We start from the raw sequence: 16,984 nt of genomic DNA on the forward strand, positions 1-16,984 counted from the left end.
GCAGTGAATTAATTCCTTGGTTTGCTTTGCTTTTGCTTTCCCTATTAAACTGTCTTTATCTCAACCTACAAGTTTTCTACCTTTTACCATTCTGATTATCTCCCCAGTTCCACTGGTGAGAAGTGAACGAGCAGCTGCTTGGGGCTTGGCTGCTGGCTGGGGTTAAACCACAACACAGAGTAACGTCTGTTGCTTTCTTCTCCCCACAAAAAGATCAGTGCTATTTTCCCTAACAGCACACATTTTTTTTCACATCTTTGAAGACTGACAACTCAGCCCAAGACAGCTGGCAAAACTAAATCAAATTTTTAAATATTTTGTCTATATTTGCATATAACCATTGAGGGAAAGACAAATTTACAAATTGAAAAAAATCTTAGTGAAAAAGAAGGCACTGTGGTGTAAATGAACCTGCAACCTGAATTAACTCCATGCAAGTACGCTCTCAAATCTTGCTAGTGGGGAGAACAACTGCAGGCAGAAATTGTGTGCAAATATAGCCTACAAACATTTCCAAACAGATATCCAAGTAATCTCTTTTGCTTAGATTTCCTGTCCCTTTTCTCTTTGAGAAACTTAAATTTGCTCTCTGAAGTAGAGTTCATGACTGTTAGGTATTTCCATCAGCTGTCTTTTCCCTTTATCTGAGATTCAAACACATCCAAGTGGCACAAGAACCATTTGCTTCACCAGAGATTCTGGCAACCAGAACCTCACAGTACCAGCCAGACAGCCCTGCAGTAAAAGTGGAGGCAGAAATGACACTGAAATGACTAAGCATCACACTACCTTTCATCTTTTCCTGTCCTGAAGAATTGCTCCTCCTGCCCAATAGCTGTGCCCCATCTTGATATTTCAATCTTCAGTTATCAATAAAGAAAGCAATTAAAATAAATTGTACTAGAAGCACAAAGACCAAGATTACAAAATAAAAATGCTGCCAACCAAAAAGTATGACCAGTTGGAAAAGGTGAAGTCTGAAAATTACCTCTATTTCTGCCTCTACTCTGTCAAAGTAGGCAGTTAAGGTTTCTAATGTTTGAAAAAGACCATTTCCCACCAATTCTTTCCACTAAATCCCTGCCACACATCTCCCTCCAGCACTGCCCCCTCTCATTCTGCACACGCAGAGCAGCAGAGGCTTTCGTTTCTCCACATCAGCACAAAGTGTACTTCAACCCAGTGAACTTGCAAAACTACAAATCACAAACTATGTTCCCATTATTTGTCACATATATATATATCAGATGCTTTCCACCTGTGACCTTCCATAAGTCATGGGGAAGTCCAGTGCCAGGTTGCTACAGTAGTAACTTGTACAACCTCCTCTCTTACACAGGCAAAATTAATGACTAGGATACCAATGGCTCACTTGAGTTTTTATACAGAGGGAAAATTGCTCCAAGACTAAAACTTTTCTGTCACTAAGTTCTTGAGTCAACACTATTTTGAAATGGTCTAAAATTTTCCAGGTAAAGTAAGAGCTCAAAGCAATCATACTACTTTCATGAAAAGCATACATGTAAAGCACATAAAATGCCTAGATATTGACACTGCACTCCAAAAGTAAATTTGACTGTTTCAGGGAACACAAGATCAATGCTATTACTTATAGACAACAGTCTCATTTACAGTAACTTTCTGCAACAAAAGAATAAAGTTAAAGATGATTTCTTTTAATTCCTTATATCAATCTGACTTTGGGCAAAAGAAAGAAAAAACTAATTGTGGGCCTTTCTATATGGAACAGGTATGGAATAGAAACAAAGGGCACTTCATAATATATTTCCATTTGTTTGTTGTTTTTTTTAAAATCCTGCCTTTAAGTAATTTAACTCCAGAAAAAGAAGGAACATGGCCCTTTCCACCTCTGTGTTTTGCACTGCTTTTCTGGAGACTTCATAACATACTACAGCAAGGTTGATACACTTACAGTATCATGTATTTTGGGAGTGTGGAAGATGAGGGTTAGCACACCCCTGCTCAATCCCCCTTTCCCAATACAAGAGAGCAGTAAAGGTGTGGAAGCAGTAAAGGGTGCCCATGTGTGAGCAGTGACAAAGAGGTAGGAAGCATCTTGCTCATGGTAACAACAGCAGCATACCAGGGAGCAGAGATTCCAGCAAAGGGAAAAATGGCATCAGGGATCAGAGCAGGCAGCAATAGGCTCCTCCAGCTGTGGAATTTCAACAGGCAATTCACATGAACCATATCAACCGCCTCGACTTCACAGTATTATTTGATAAGCAACAACAAAATAATACCTATCGTATATGCCTTGCACTCAAGGTATGAATACTCAGGCTCCCCAAAACACCAAGGTTCTTCTGCAAGCCAGTAAAGAAAAAAATGTTATCATTTCTCTATGATTCACTATAATCAGAATGGTGATACCCAGAAATGAGGCAATAAATTACATCATGTGGAACATGCTGGAATTGCTTAATTTAAGGTGCTTGTCTGCAAATTGCATATGCAGTAGGGTTGACATACTAGAACATGCTAGAGCAGCTCCCATGCCTCCTCTGTGCATCTGACTACAAACTGGAAAGAGCACAGGGCAGAAATTCCCCAAACATTGCCTTGTGCCCATCTAATAAAGCAAGAATAAAGATCTCCCTTTGTAAAAAACTTTTAAATCCACAACTGGGGTGTGAGTTTGTTTGGTTTTATGGCTTTTAGGATTTTTTTATTCTTTGGGGTCCTTTTGTGGCAGTGGTTAGATTTTTTTTTTTTTCCCTATTTAGGGCTTCTCTAGATGGAATAATATTATTGAGAACTGATTACACATACAAGACCCAAACTGAGAAAGAGAATAAGCATTTACTCTCTGACTGAAAATCCTTTTCTCTGAAATCAGTTTGTGTGTACCCACAGGGCGTTGGGTGCAGCAAACAGTTAAGCAGTTGCAAGATACAGTAGTAAGAGAGTTCTCAGTAATGTCACAGAAAAATAACAGCATTATGCTTTAATACAGGTATGACGTGCCTCAAGGAGGCCCATCACAGCTCATCTACCTTTCGCTCAGGGAATCATCAGAAGCACACAGCCATCACGCTGTGAAGTTGGAGGCTAAACAAATATTTCAGAATCCCTGCTCATGTATCTGTGCCAAAACTGGACACTCTCAGCCCTCGTTAAACTGGGGAGTTAAAAGCAAATCCAGCAAACAGTTTAATTCAGTTACTTAGAAGGAAGCAGCCGGTTGTAAAGTTTGCCTGTGCCTGATGTAGATATGCCAACATTAAGTACATCCTCATCCTCCTGATTCACACCATTTTCAATATTTGACTGTTCCTTGTTCAAGAGCCACAGCTTCTCTTTATGAAGCCCATTAAAAATGATAACGTATTACACTATAAATATGTTTAAATTAGGAAGGGGGAGCTCATAACTTTGCAGGGCTCTCTGAAGATCCAAACAACTGTGCTCATTTCACAGCTCACTGATTCTTTAGAAGCATTAGAGAGTCCTGGAAATAAAATGACAATACTTATTACATTTGCTCTATCTCATAGCCAGTGAGTTTTTCTTATGCCCTAATGGTGAAAAAAATCCTTGTGGATGATCATCTTAGAAGAACTGAATAAGCAGTTCTGAGCAACTAAAAGATACTGCTTTATTTTTATTTCCTTTCCCTCTTTTAAATCCTGAACTGCTCTTTACATCAGAGTCCAAAAGGAGTTCAGAGTTTGCAAATTCACGTCACTTCTGCTTGCGTACAGATATTATTTATCTAATCCAACTTGGACTTCCAGCAACATTCCCGTTACACAGCAGTCTAATGTGAAACAGGTCACCTGCAAACACTGAATCAAAGTTTTATGCATGTGACATTACAAGAATAAACTGTTCAGTAGCACGTAGGGTCAAACCAGACTCCCTTGAGTCTCCTTGAAGCTTCAGAATTCCAGCAAAGTCAGCTGGATTCCTTGGAAAGGTTAAGCACCCTCTGAATGAACACCCCCTTGCAATGACTGGTAGTAAAGAGCAGAAGGGGTTGGAACAAAGGATTCTGCAATATAGATGATGCCCAAAGGACAACTGCAGAGCAGTACAGCGAGTAAAAACCAGAAAGTCTTGTTCCCTGCCACTGCTCTTTACAGTTTCCTCATATTTTTATTTAAAAAACAAAGCTACTATCCTTGTATGCTCATGTTTACACATTGTCTCTTTCAGAGCCACAGACCTTCTCTCACATGATTTTTCTTCCACTAGCACTCTACAGAGAATTTAACTCCCCTAAAATATTTATCTTAATTCTTTTTAATTTGCCCAATAGATCCTTGCAATTCTGTAGGCTGATAATTTTAAGTGCAGCTACTTCACTAACTTACAGACATAGCAATATCTTCCAAGTTGAAGCATTGTTCATTTTTTAAAGAATTATGGGAAATTATCCCTCAAATGAAATTTATTTTGGCCTTAGCCAAAGGGTTTAATACCTTGGAATAAAATAAGTGGGAAACAAGACATTGAAAATAAACTTGTGCAGATTCAAAATAGAGTATTTGAAGTTCAAAAAATGCCTGTTCTGACATTATGTCTTCTCTTTTTCTTCTCCCGGTTAAACAGCACCTCAAGCAAAACTTGTGAAGTTCCCCAAAAAATTTTTTATCTTGGCTAAAACTAGTATTTGCAAAAGGATCATAGACCACCAGGGGTTACTGCTTTTAGCTCCAGGTGACCCTTACTGGCCTCAATTTGTGCTACCACCAATACTCACAGAACATTCTCAGGTATTCAGCCTTTCCAGCAGTGATCCCACACTCCCTCTCTGGGTCAGCACTAAGGCAAGGAGGAACCGAGCAGCACCAGTTTTGTAGTTTATCAGAAAGTGAAGTAGTGTCCCTCTGAGAGCCATGGTGATTTCAAGCACTGGATAGTTCGCTTTCTCCTCCCACCCCTCATGTTCAAAAAAAGAAAATATTCCATGTGGTTTTAAGAAGACAAAGGATATTTTAGACTGTGACTTACAGAATTACAGTTTATAGCACAACAAACATCTGGCTTGCCATTGAGCTCCAATGCATACATGTCAATTGGTACAGGTCAGTGGCACGCTGAACTATCCCAAGGTTAGAAGTGGACATCAATACAGGACTTCCCTTTAGCACACCCACATTATTTTATTGGGTTAGTTCTCCAAGAGCCAGCGACCACCTAGACTTGTACATCTGCAGTGTATGTGAGAGGGAAAAAACAAGCAAAAAGTGTTGTGTAGCACCAGACTTGGAGCATAGCTTCTGTCTATTCAGTGCACCTCAAACTGAGCCCAACCACTCTACCACCACCTCCTTTCACTGAGGAAACTTTTAAAATTTTTTTCTATATTTTCTATATTTTTACTCTGGAATCCACAAGCTTTGTGTTAATTTTGCAGTAGAACTCCTTAGTGTAGGAGTTAGAAATTGATCTGTGAGTATTAACCATTGGGGTTAAGGAGAATAGGCAGAGAAGACAGTTAATTTGAAGATTCATGAATTTCATTCAGCAGGGCTTACCTTGTTTTCTACCTTGACTGCTGAATCACACAGCCCAAAAGCATTTTTAACAAATTCCTCATTTAAATCATGACTTTTCCTTGAGTCAGCAGACCCTGAAATATCCATCTTTGAAATATCCAGTCTTGATTTCTAAGTATCAAAAAATAACAGAATACTCCACTCAACCCGATCCTCTTTTATCTGGAAATAACTCTTTTTTCCAACCTTCAAATTCTTTATTCTTTAAATTTAACTACATCACATCTCAAGTATTAAAAAATTACTATGATCATAAATCTTTCCAATCTAGATGATAGTAGCAGGCTTCCTCTTACTTAGTTGTAAAGGTCTATCTAAATCCAAGTTAGCTTTGTTATTACTGCATCAGTAATAATAGAAAAGGTCCTACTGAAGGAGATTGATAGGTTATCTTCAGACAGCATGAGCACTCTGAGCATGTCAACTTCAAATCTTTTACCAAAAGCAAGGTTAGAAGAGCAGCTTGAGCCAAAAGAGCTAATTATCAAATACCTAAAGCCCAGGGGGGTGTGTGGGGAGGATGTCCTTCCCCTTGTTTACAAGTGCTCTCTTAGTGATTCTACTGGACTAATTCATTTAAATTCCTTTAGTCTCCCAATAAGAGAGTTTTTCTCTCTCAAAACAGAAAAATTTACAAAATAATTTTATTTTAGCTCTTCTCTGAAGCTCTGTTACAGGAGTTATCCATTTATACATCCCAGAAACTTGCTTTGCTTTTTGGCTAGAGGAACATGTTGCACAGTGTAACATTTATGACATGATGGATGCTTTGTTCTTGTGTATAGGGTGTACAGTCAAAATTTTAGCACCTGTTGCATTCAAACTCACTGAAACTAGTGGCAACAAAGCATTCACACACAGCTGGTAATAGCTTAGGTATTAAGAATTAAGAATCAGTACCACTGGTCATTGATACATTCAATTCCTTAAATCTTACCCAAAAGATCTGTCAGATTTCTAAACTAAAACAGCTGTACAAAAGGAGTAGAGCCATAGCTTAACACAAATCCACCAGGGTATGTGGTAAAGGGACTCTAGGGTATGAGAAAAGTCAGTCAATATTGTGGTTTCCTGGTTTCCGCAATGAATCGCCAAAAGGACAGTGCTCTTTCATACCTTACCATTTATGGTTACAAAAGGCTTTGTAATAGGGGAACTAAGTTAGGAGTTCAGCCACAGCAAAGAAAACCCAGAGAAGTACAGGAAGGAAAAAAATAATAAAAATCCCTTTCAGCTCTGAGCTCTACTACTATCTCAAGTCTGTCATGTAACAGAAGATTTTTTTTTTTTATCATCAGCAAAAGCAGCATTTCATCAAAAACTGTGAGTATATTTCTAAGCAACTGTTTCTCCTTGGGAGCATGCAATAGCTTTGGGTTCTGAAAAGTACAGTGTTTTGAGAAGCAACAGGCTTTCTAAATCTGCAGCACTATGGAGGACAGCACAGATAATTTTCCTGTAGCATGTGAGCTAAGTTGTTCTCTCTTTTGTAACTTGATGCAATCTGATCATTCTTCATAACTGTTAGCAAAGGTAACAGTAATATTTTCACAAATTAAGAGTATAGAGCTCATATAAGATCATACCTTTTATTCATTTTAATGGTAAATACACCTTTACTCTTAGGAGTTTCAGGGCTTTGGGTGTTGAGCCTTACTTTAGAGGTTGTGCGTAGTTACCCCTAAGTAAGGCACTAAAACTCTTCCAGACTTCCCTAAAACCTACTCTTAAACTGATTTCTTCTGTGCAGCCCTGTACAGCACAGAATCAAAAACAAGCACTTCAGAAAGATTTCAAAACTGCTGAACTAAGCAAGTAACTTCTTTTTTTCCCATTTTTAATTTTTTTAATAATGACCATATTTAAAAGCTAAAAGAATTAGTCTTAAATAGCTGCATATGGTTTTAAAGAGAAGAAAAAGCTAATTTCTTTAATTCACTCTGGTGGCACATCAGGTAAACAGTACAGCAACAAAGCAAAATGATACAGTATATTTCATAAAATAAACATAGTTGTATCATGTTAAGCAGTCAAAATATTGCTGTTTCAGGTTTCCAAGACAACTACTGTGCACTTTTCCATCGAGGTTCAGCACCACCTTTTTCTGTAACATACAGTATTTGTGGTCCCAGATATACAGAAAACTTATTAAGTAATGGTTTCTTATCAATTTACAATGAACAAAACCAGTGTTCTCTGGCCCCAGCACCCCTGGTACCAGTAAGAAATGCCTATAACTGCTAGAGGAGGAGACTGAGGGTGGGGAGAGGGAAAGAAAGTGACAACATAAATGCAGTTTTGACTGCAGCCTCTTGTAAGTGGTGGAGCAGCTGACGAGAAATGGATGAGTGTAGGATTGGAACAGAAAGGAAGAATCTAAACAATGTTGAAATATTCACAAAAATACAGGTAGGCAAGTGTGAGTGATCAAACTAACTCTACTCAGAGATAGGAATAAATATGTAAACACAAGCTCTGTCCCAATAACATAATCTGTACAGAGCTCATACTTACAGATCTAAAAATTTTGCCTTCTGGTTCCCACACAATGCACTTGGCCAATAAACTGTCACCAAAAACTATGCTCCTCTTAAAAACCCAACAAAGCTGGCAGTTTTTAAGTTGTCCTTATAAGGTGTTTTGAGAATAAAACAAGGTGACTATTAAGTTGGCACTTGACAGGAGAAAACAAGAGGTTATTTTGTATGTAGAGGCTGTAGAGGCCAAAGAGTCCTGGCCTGTTTAACAAGTCCTCATCACATTAGAGATGTGGATGACTTGCATCACTCTTCTTGGTATGATGCTGTATTAGAACTTGATGCAATACTTAAATACTCACTGGAAATTCACCTTACAGTGTGAGATACACTAGCTTAAAAAAAAAAAAAAAAGACCAGCTCACTTAATATTTATTCCCAACTTAAATTCAAGAGAGGGATTTAGCAGCCTTTCTCCTGCAAGCAAGATGAATTCATCACTATTACTCATACTTTATCCAAGTTAAGAGGATCCTATAATAGCTCAAGAGAGAGGTCCCATCCAAACTCATGGAGGTTACACCACTGGAAACTGCTCAAAGATGAGGGAGGAGGAGGAGGCAGACTTCCCGCCAAGTATCAAACATGTCTCTAATCAAAACAGGGGACTATTCCAAACCTGACCAGATGGCATCCCTAGTATTATCACCAGCAGCTGTCAGTGCAGTGATTATAACTGAAATTACACAGCTAATGTACTGTATAATTTAAGTAGATTGAAGATTAGGCAGAGGGAACATTATGAAAACATTTGCAGCTTATACATTCCTAATAAATAGGGAGACAGCCCACAAAATCTTCAGTACAAAAATACATTTAAATTTTCTATTGAAGGCCCACCTTGTACGCTTCAACATCTCCCAATTCAAATTTGCTCAGACTTCCTGGGCCAATCAAGTCTTCTGCAGTGCTTCATTTTCAAAGACTTAATGATTTTTTCAGAGGAAACACTAAATCAGCTCTTTCAACACTTGTTCTAATATACATAGACAGAGCCAGGAGCCAGAGAAAATTTTTTAATCTGAAAGAATTAACCTTTTAAACAATGAGGAAATTCCAAATAAATACATTTTTCCATACGCATGCAGCATTGCTTTGTCTTGAGAGTTGGAAAATGAAGGATTTCCAGCAGAAGAACGTAGGAATTTTTATGTAAAAAAGAAAAAAATCCACGTGGGTTTCCTTTGCTGTTTAGTGTTTCCTCTTTAATTTTTCTGTTCATGTTTGAAATAGCGTTACAGATTTTTTCTGATCTTCTACATTGGAAAGCAGAAAAAAAATGTACCAGGAAATGCGTATTTCAGTTAAGGGACCGCATTTACAGCTAATCTGGTTCAGCAATAGAACAATGACATCCCTCATTTACACAGCCTGAAGACCTAGCTGCTTAGTTTATATATCCATAGAAGCACTTAATGAGATATTTTTAATGAACCTTTCTTGTTAACGCACTCTGCATAATTTAAATGTCCTTATTCACTTTGGGGAAGAGCAAATATCAGAACTGGGGGAGCAGAGGCAAACAGGATCACTCAGTAGCCCATGCAGAGAGCCAGGGTCAGGCAGTCTGGCTTGTGTCAGGACAGGGAACAGCACTGCACTTAAAGCTGGGAAAACTCTTGGCCGCTTGAGAAAAATTTCCAATTTACATATACGAGTTCCTTTTGTGTCTTAAACAGGTAGACTTGCAGTTTTAGATTATTAGAAGCATGAGCTTAGTGGTACTTCTGCTGTGTGTGTGACCAACATTCAAGCAGACTGTTGGAGCAATTACATTTCTTATTAATTCTTTGGTTAATAGTCCCATGGTTCTTGTTTTCCATGTAACAAGGGGGTTGATTACCTTGCTGTTTCTCAGTGTAACTGGGTCAGTTCAGTAAACATAATGACTCATCTAAAACTCAGTTCATTTAAAAGCACTAGGCCACCAGAAGTTTTCCACAACTCAGTGGAAAGTGGCAGTATCAGTCTTTCATTTTTTCAGTTTCTTACAGAAAATTAAAGATTAATCATTGTTACTGTATGTAAGAATTTCTTACTAACAACACATGTTTTCACTCATCTATCTTTAGCTTCCCACTGTGCTATAAGGACCTGCTACCACATGGTCTTGGGGTCTGTGCTCCAGGGCCAATGATGTTCCCTTATTCCACTTTCCCCTCTGACCAAGCTGCACAATAGGTAAAGGAAAGTCAATTTAATGTGTCTTAATGTGCCATGTTGCCCAGTATTCTAAATATTTTGGAATTCTTTGGGTTTTATAAGTGCTATTTCCAATTTTACATGAATATGCAGGTGCAGCACGAGCATGCTGGCACCATTTGCTGCCACACATTCTATTTATAACACCATTGACCAAGCAAAACACAATACAGCCTTACTTAAGGGTATTAGTTCACATTCTGCATTAAACTCAAATGCCAGTAAACAGGGAAGATTCGTCTTATGGCAGTTTTCAAATTGAGATGCTTCTTACAATGCCAATGTATACAATACATAATCATCAGAAAAGAAAAAACTCCCCTCAAAATGCTGTATGCAAAACTCCCAGTGGATGTTGATGTTTTATTTAAAGTGGAATTAAATATGGAACTGGACAAAATTCTGTACTCTAACAGTAACTTCTTTAGTTTCTAGGGACACCTGAGAACAGCCTTTCACTTTGATATCATGTACTAGCAACTTCAAAATAAGTATTTAAAATTTGCAACTAATCCCAAGTTATGCGAAACAACCAAAGCTGTTTTATTGTCCACAGACGTCTATTTTTATTGCTAATAGCACAAACATTCAGGTGTTATAGAAGCCTAAAAACAGTAGCATGTCAATGTTCAAATACTTTTTTCCTTTGATCATTAAACAGTCAAAGTGAGGCACTTTTACCAGTGAAAACCAGAACTAACATGAAAGAAAGCAACATTCAGAATATATTTCCATTCTTTCCTTTAAGAGCTGAAACTCACAGCTTTGAGAGCTATCTCATCGTTCACCAAATTCAGCGTGGTCCCCTACCTGCAGTAACAGCATAGCTCTGCCAGCCTGGGGCAGATGGAGACCACCTACTCACAGATAACCTGAAGAGCCTATTTGCTAACTTTGGTTTGTACTTGTCTTACACTGTACCTAAATTTAAGTCTGAACACAGGTGGATTTAAGGCAGGAACCACACCATCCTGAAGGCCAGTCAGAAAGGATAAACACTAACCACAGACCTGAAACTATAATCCTGAAAATGCACTGCATGAAGCTGTGCACCATTGCCTTGCACAGGAGAACGGGACTGAAAACTTGTTCAGCATGTATGTAACATATTTTCCTTTTCTCCTTCTGCTCTTCTTTCCTCTCTTATCTCAAAAAAAGCCCACGCAAATCTTGCCAGTCTTGTCCTCTGCCATAACAATGGCTTGTGCCATGTTTTCATGAAAAAACAAACCCCAAAAACCTGCAGTCGCAGCTGTCAGTGAAGTAGATACTGATGATGGGTTGAGCTCACACTGAAAGTTATGGCCCATTTATATAGTAATCCTATATATCATCATGATTAAATGACATAGATTCACAGCAATTATTTTCAGATTCTCCTTATCAAAGCATTAGGAAGATCATTTAGAACACTCTTTGACAAGGGAGCGGGGGGGGGGCTAATGCTAGTCACTCACAAGCTCGGGTTCAGACAGCAATGCCCAAGAGTTTCCCTAGTGTTACACTAATACCAGGTTTGGAGTATCCCTGAATGGGCAAGGCCAAAAAACTTGCAGAAGTCTGAACTGGAAATCTTAAATGCTAAATTTTAAATTATTTCAGTTCTCTTGAAATAAGACAATCACATTTCAGACTACTCCAGAAGAAAAGGCGTCATATAAAAAGGATTCCATTCTGGGAAGATTTTCCCTTTATGCAGCCTTTACCAATACACAACAGAACATCTCTTACTTCAGAGAAACAGCAACATAAAATAGACTGAATTGGACTGTTAACAGAATTCTCCCCAAAAGTTATAAGGTTTTCCTACCCCACCTCCTAGCCTATACACACATACACTTGTTAAAGGTCTATAGGGTAAATTAAAAAAGTGGAAAAGGAGTCTAATGAAAAACATGGTAACTTTTTTTTTTATTATTTATAGTTTTGCAAAAATTAGACTGTTCCTTCATGGAATATATTGTATTTCAGAAACTCGCTACACAACCACAATAACTGTCATGTTTTCCCTCTCCTTTCTGTATTTGATTTTATACCAAAAAGAGGTTGTTCAAGTTTCACAACTCTACATCATGTTGGGAAAGAAGTTGGTGACTGCTCAGAAGAGAGGGGAGACAAGAGCCCTGTGCCTGGGACTAGGAATGGTTGCATGCTCCATGATGATGTACTTTTTTATTGGGATCACCATTGTGCCTTTCTACACTAAGAGGTAATAACAGCCATTTTTTTATGAAATAAAGCTGTTCTTTTTCTTGTCATCATCAAATACAATTATTAAAAAAGTGATAAAAGATATGTTAGTACATTGTACAATAAATAAACCATGTACCCTCAAAGATCTCATAAGGATTTAAGACAGAAAAAAGGAGAAAAAACAATGAGCCAAGAAGATATTAGGCACTTAAAAGTAACCACAAGGAAGAGAAAATTATGCTCCTCAGGGCTAAACAAAACAAAATAATAAATAAAACATTTAGTGTGAAAACACATAAAATCAAAAAACCAACCATGCTTGTGGAAGCTTGACAATGAAAAGCCAAGTCTTGCAAAATAAAAACAGTTTTAAAAAGCTTTTCCACATGCAAGAGAGTGTTGTGTTTAATAAAACTATTAAAACTTGAGCAACAGAAGTCAAGACAAAATTGTTTACTGGAGAATCTGTATCTTACTTCTAACTCAGCCATCATAGGAAACTAGCACAGAGTGTGCCAGAAAATGTTGCAGAATACAATGAATGCTGAAGGAGTTACTATTATCCACACTTTTATTTCATTTTGCAAATTCTGCCTCCACACAAAAAATCAATTTGCAAAAAATCAAAGTAACATGACAAAGAGTGCACCTCACTCGTTCACATTTGAAGATTTTGATAGAGAAAGCGAGGATATCCACCTCGTTCTTCTTGCTAGAGCATCTTTAATCTCAAAACTGTTTGAAAACCGTTAGGTTTAAAACAGAGTAATTCACATATATTTTATTTATTTTCCAGCCTCCAGATTACATTAAAAAAGACAGATGCATGTAAAGAGATTAGTTTGTACGAACTTGAGTGAAATTATTTCTTGTCTTTTTTGCCACCAATGCGTACTGCTGTGAGCAAAAGTTTATTGCATTATCAATAATAGAACAGTAACTCTTGAGAAAAAGGGATATACAACAGCAAAAGTTTAACTTCATCCAGAAAAAATCTGGCTCCTTATTCATGCAAAAGGTCTATGCAATAAAGAAAAGGGGGGAGGGAAAAAACCATAGGAACTGATCTGAGTTCTGAGGATTATTGAAGGAAACTAGCCAAAATAGTTCTGAGATATCGAGTGTACTGCATTTCAAGTAGTTACTACCAAACATTAAAATCCATAGCAATTTTTTCTTCTTGAACAACACTTGAAGCCTGTTAAAGATGGGTAGGTCAAAATCTAACTGCAAAACACAGAATGCATAACAAACAACAGCAACAACAACAAAAATGCTTTCCTGCACTTCTTCCCTATGGCAGCCTTTCTCCAAGTGCAGCTATGGAATCAGGGTGGACACAGTTCACTGCAGCAGGATGGAGCGGTCATGAACTCCAGCCATGCCACCACACACAGATGCATCTCCACACGCAACTTTCAACAGATGCTTCTAATGAGCTTAAAAGCAATATCTTTTGTTTTGGTTTTGTAGCGTTTGGACAACAGAAACTGTGTGCAAGGTACTCAAGGCCAACATCGAGGACAAAGTTCTCTGCCCAGACAGCGAAGGATCAGAGGATGAGGACATCTTTTCTTATCCCTGTCTACAGGTGTGGGTTAATCTGACAGCCTCGGGACAGGAGGTTATGCTGTACCAGACTGAAGATACACTGGAAAGAAATCCTAAGGTGATGGTTTTTAAACAAAGCAGCACAGTAAGAGCAGGAGTTGTTTGTCTTTTACATATTAATGTCTGGTCTTAGACTATTGCTGTGGCAGTGCCTAGAAGCTCTGTTAGGAATTGGGGTTTGGCACTGTAATAATGAAGTGACATTCTCAAAGACTCAAGGGTTTTTTTGAGCACTCATGTTATTGGTTTCCAACAACATAACTCCAATCTGTAAATCTGCAGACTGGGGGCACAGACACACTGATGGAAACAGGGAAACATGGCAAGTGGGTTATGGACATAATCAAGACAATCTTCAAGGATGCTAAACCACACAAGATTTTGTCAGTACTAGTTTGACTTTTTTCCTCAAACTGATTTAACTACAGACTTTGTATTAGAGTATCCATTATAATGAATCACCTTAATTTCTTATTCCAGTGCTCGTACGTCCCAGACAAGTCGGAGAACTCTAAAGAAGTTAAAGCACGAATAGAAACAATTGCAAGCAATTTCAAAAAATACCACACTTTCCCGTGTTACTATGATCCAGGAGGAACACAGACCAATGTTATTTTAAGCAGACTTTATCCCCCCAAAGGCCTCCTCTTTGCTTTCCTCTGGCCTACACTCATGTTTACTGGTGGATGTCTGATTATTGTTCTGGTAAAAATTAGTCAGTATGTTTCTGTTCTTTCTGCTTGGCAGTAGAAAATAAATTTCTAGCACAGATTGTTGCAAAATATTAAAATGCTTTTGTTCTGCCTGTTACTGGCATTCTGTGACTCTTAATATACCAGGTGTCCATCCAAGGGCAGGCATTTCAAAGAACTGAATGGCACCCACTATGGCTGGCAACCCATTACCCAAGGAGAAAATATGATTCCCGGGAATGTCTGAAAATACCTCATAAGCACATGGACCAAGTTACTGTCTATTGTTTCCCTGGGCTTTATGAGGTACAGCTGCTTTGCAAATCTACAATTCAAGTTTACTACTAAACTCTTGTTCCACATTTTAGATGTGGTGCTAGTTTTCCGACTGATTGAGATTAGTTTGTGCCAGATCCATATACATCATCACTGGCAAACACATCCTATATACACTTGTACACCAACACATTAAGTACTCATGGTGTATTCTTCTTGTCTGTTGAGAAAGGCAGCTTTGTTATGGTGCAAAAAGATGTTTGTTTTCATGGCTTTCTTTCTGCTTTTGGGAAAGGGGAGGGAGAAAACCACTCAAAATATACACACACAGACTTTACAAAACTTGCCCTCTAATCATCTAGCACCAGTTGTATATAAAGAAATGCATAAAGTACAGGGTACAGGAAAGAAGCTCATACTAGAAGTTTTTGTATTTAACTCAAATTTTAGTCTTGCTTTATTTGAAACAAGTGCACCACTCAAGGAAGGTTACCTGCCTGCTATTTGCATAGATTATAAAAACTGTTAAGGAGAGGAAGCTAAGACATAAAGAATATTATTATTAAGTAGGGTCCTGGTTCTGGCCAGGACAGGGTTAATTTTTTCAGTAGCCAGGAGGAGGCATGGCTAGGACCCTGATGTTATGCTATACCACCTCATGTCATTTTCCAGGGATGGGGAAGGGCTCTCTTCTGGGTCGGTAGTGTGGGCAGAGGGAGCAGTTGGGTATTGTTGGGAGCGAGAACTCATGTAAATCATTCATTTCTTGTACACTCTTTTATTAGCATTGTTGCTGTTACTACTGCTGTGTTCATTGTCTTATTTCATTGCTGTTTCCAGTAAATTGTTCTTACATCAGCCTGTGATCTTTACCTTTTGTGCCTCCAGTTTTCCTCTCCAGCCACCCACAGGGAGGAGGGGAAATGAGCAAGTGGCACATGGTTTGGAGTGTTTTGGTGGGGACACTAAATTGGGGAATACCATTCTTAAACCACAAAAAGTAGAAAACACCTGTGATGCCTTACTAAATACAAGAAGCTAATGTAACAGACAGAAGTTTACATGCCTAGCAAAAAGATATTTCAAAAGAGGTATTTTTGTTTCCAGTGCCAAGACTCCTAGGAATGCTCTGATGCACATATAGAGACATTCTCTATTCTCTCAAAATAACTCTGTTTCTCTCAGCCAAATTTCAACTGCAACTGGACACCAGAGGAACATGAGATACTTCCCATATACTGTATTTGACTGGCATTCGGAACACAACTAGTACATGCTTTTTCATCACACAACTGATAAACCACTAGAAGCTATCATTCACAGGAAAGTTGCAAGGCTTAGATATAAATTAAAATTCATTAAATTACAGTGGAAAAAGTTATTCTCGTTAATGTGGCAAAAGTCTGTATTGTTTACTGTAATAAAGAGAAAGGTTGAAATATTAACCCATTACTTGCATTTTCTAACATTACAAATGGAACAGTGTCAGAGTTTGCTTTTCATCATGATCAGTAAATGAAAAGTAGACCAGGATAGTACAAAATAGCAGTTATTATCCTCATGAACACTCATTCAACATTCAAAATATAGATGGTTAACTATAAGAAATGTACAAAAGAAAAAAATACCTACTCTAGTGTTTAAGATTCAGATCATGTAAGCAGGGGCTGTTAAAAGAAAATGAAAAAAAAAAGAAAAAAGCTAAACCTCAGAAATTAATATAGGAGGAGCACTGTGTCCACAGGGAAGACAGTATTTACATCTTCATACAACACTTTTGTGAAATACATCTGAAGTTTTGTGTATATACAATTTTAACTTCTCTCATTCAGAAAAGTGAATGTTCAGCTGGCACGGGTACAGGTGGTTTGGGTGACCAAATGGGATGGGAAGGGGAAGGGATCCTACTTTGTTAGTTCATAAAAAGCTGAGACTGGAGTGCAATAAC

The 16,984-nt window shown here is 38.1% G+C and overlaps 1 protein-coding gene across 2 annotated transcripts; it reads left to right on the forward strand.

Annotated features, from left to right (window-relative positions):
- The first annotated feature begins 6,664 nt into the window (after positions 1–6,664).
- Positions 6,665–16,493, forward strand: LOC108507496 (putative calcium-activated potassium channel subunit beta). Of its 2 annotated transcripts, XM_017835500.1 has the most exons (5): positions 6,665–6,848; positions 12,308–12,473; positions 13,931–13,958; positions 14,049–14,126; positions 14,549–16,493. In XM_017835500.1, the coding sequence occupies exons 2-5, from the start codon at positions 12,337–12,339 to the stop codon at positions 14,816–14,818; spliced, it is 513 nt and encodes a 170-aa protein (XP_017690989.1). In that variant the 5' UTR covers positions 6,665–6,848; positions 12,308–12,336; the 3' UTR covers positions 14,819–16,493. The 2 variants fall into 2 exon arrangements, with proteins under 2 accessions (XP_017690989.1, XP_017690988.1); XM_017835499.1 differs by having other exon boundaries at positions 13,931–14,126; positions 14,549–16,476.
- The last annotated feature ends 491 nt before the right edge of the window (positions 16,494–16,984 follow it).

Source organism: Lepidothrix coronata, unplaced genomic scaffold, assembly GCF_001604755.1.
Source record: "Lepidothrix coronata isolate B3197 unplaced genomic scaffold, Lepidothrix_coronata-1.0 Scaffold259, whole genome shotgun sequence".
Classification (NCBI taxonomy): domain Eukaryota; kingdom Metazoa; phylum Chordata; class Aves; order Passeriformes; family Pipridae; genus Lepidothrix; species Lepidothrix coronata.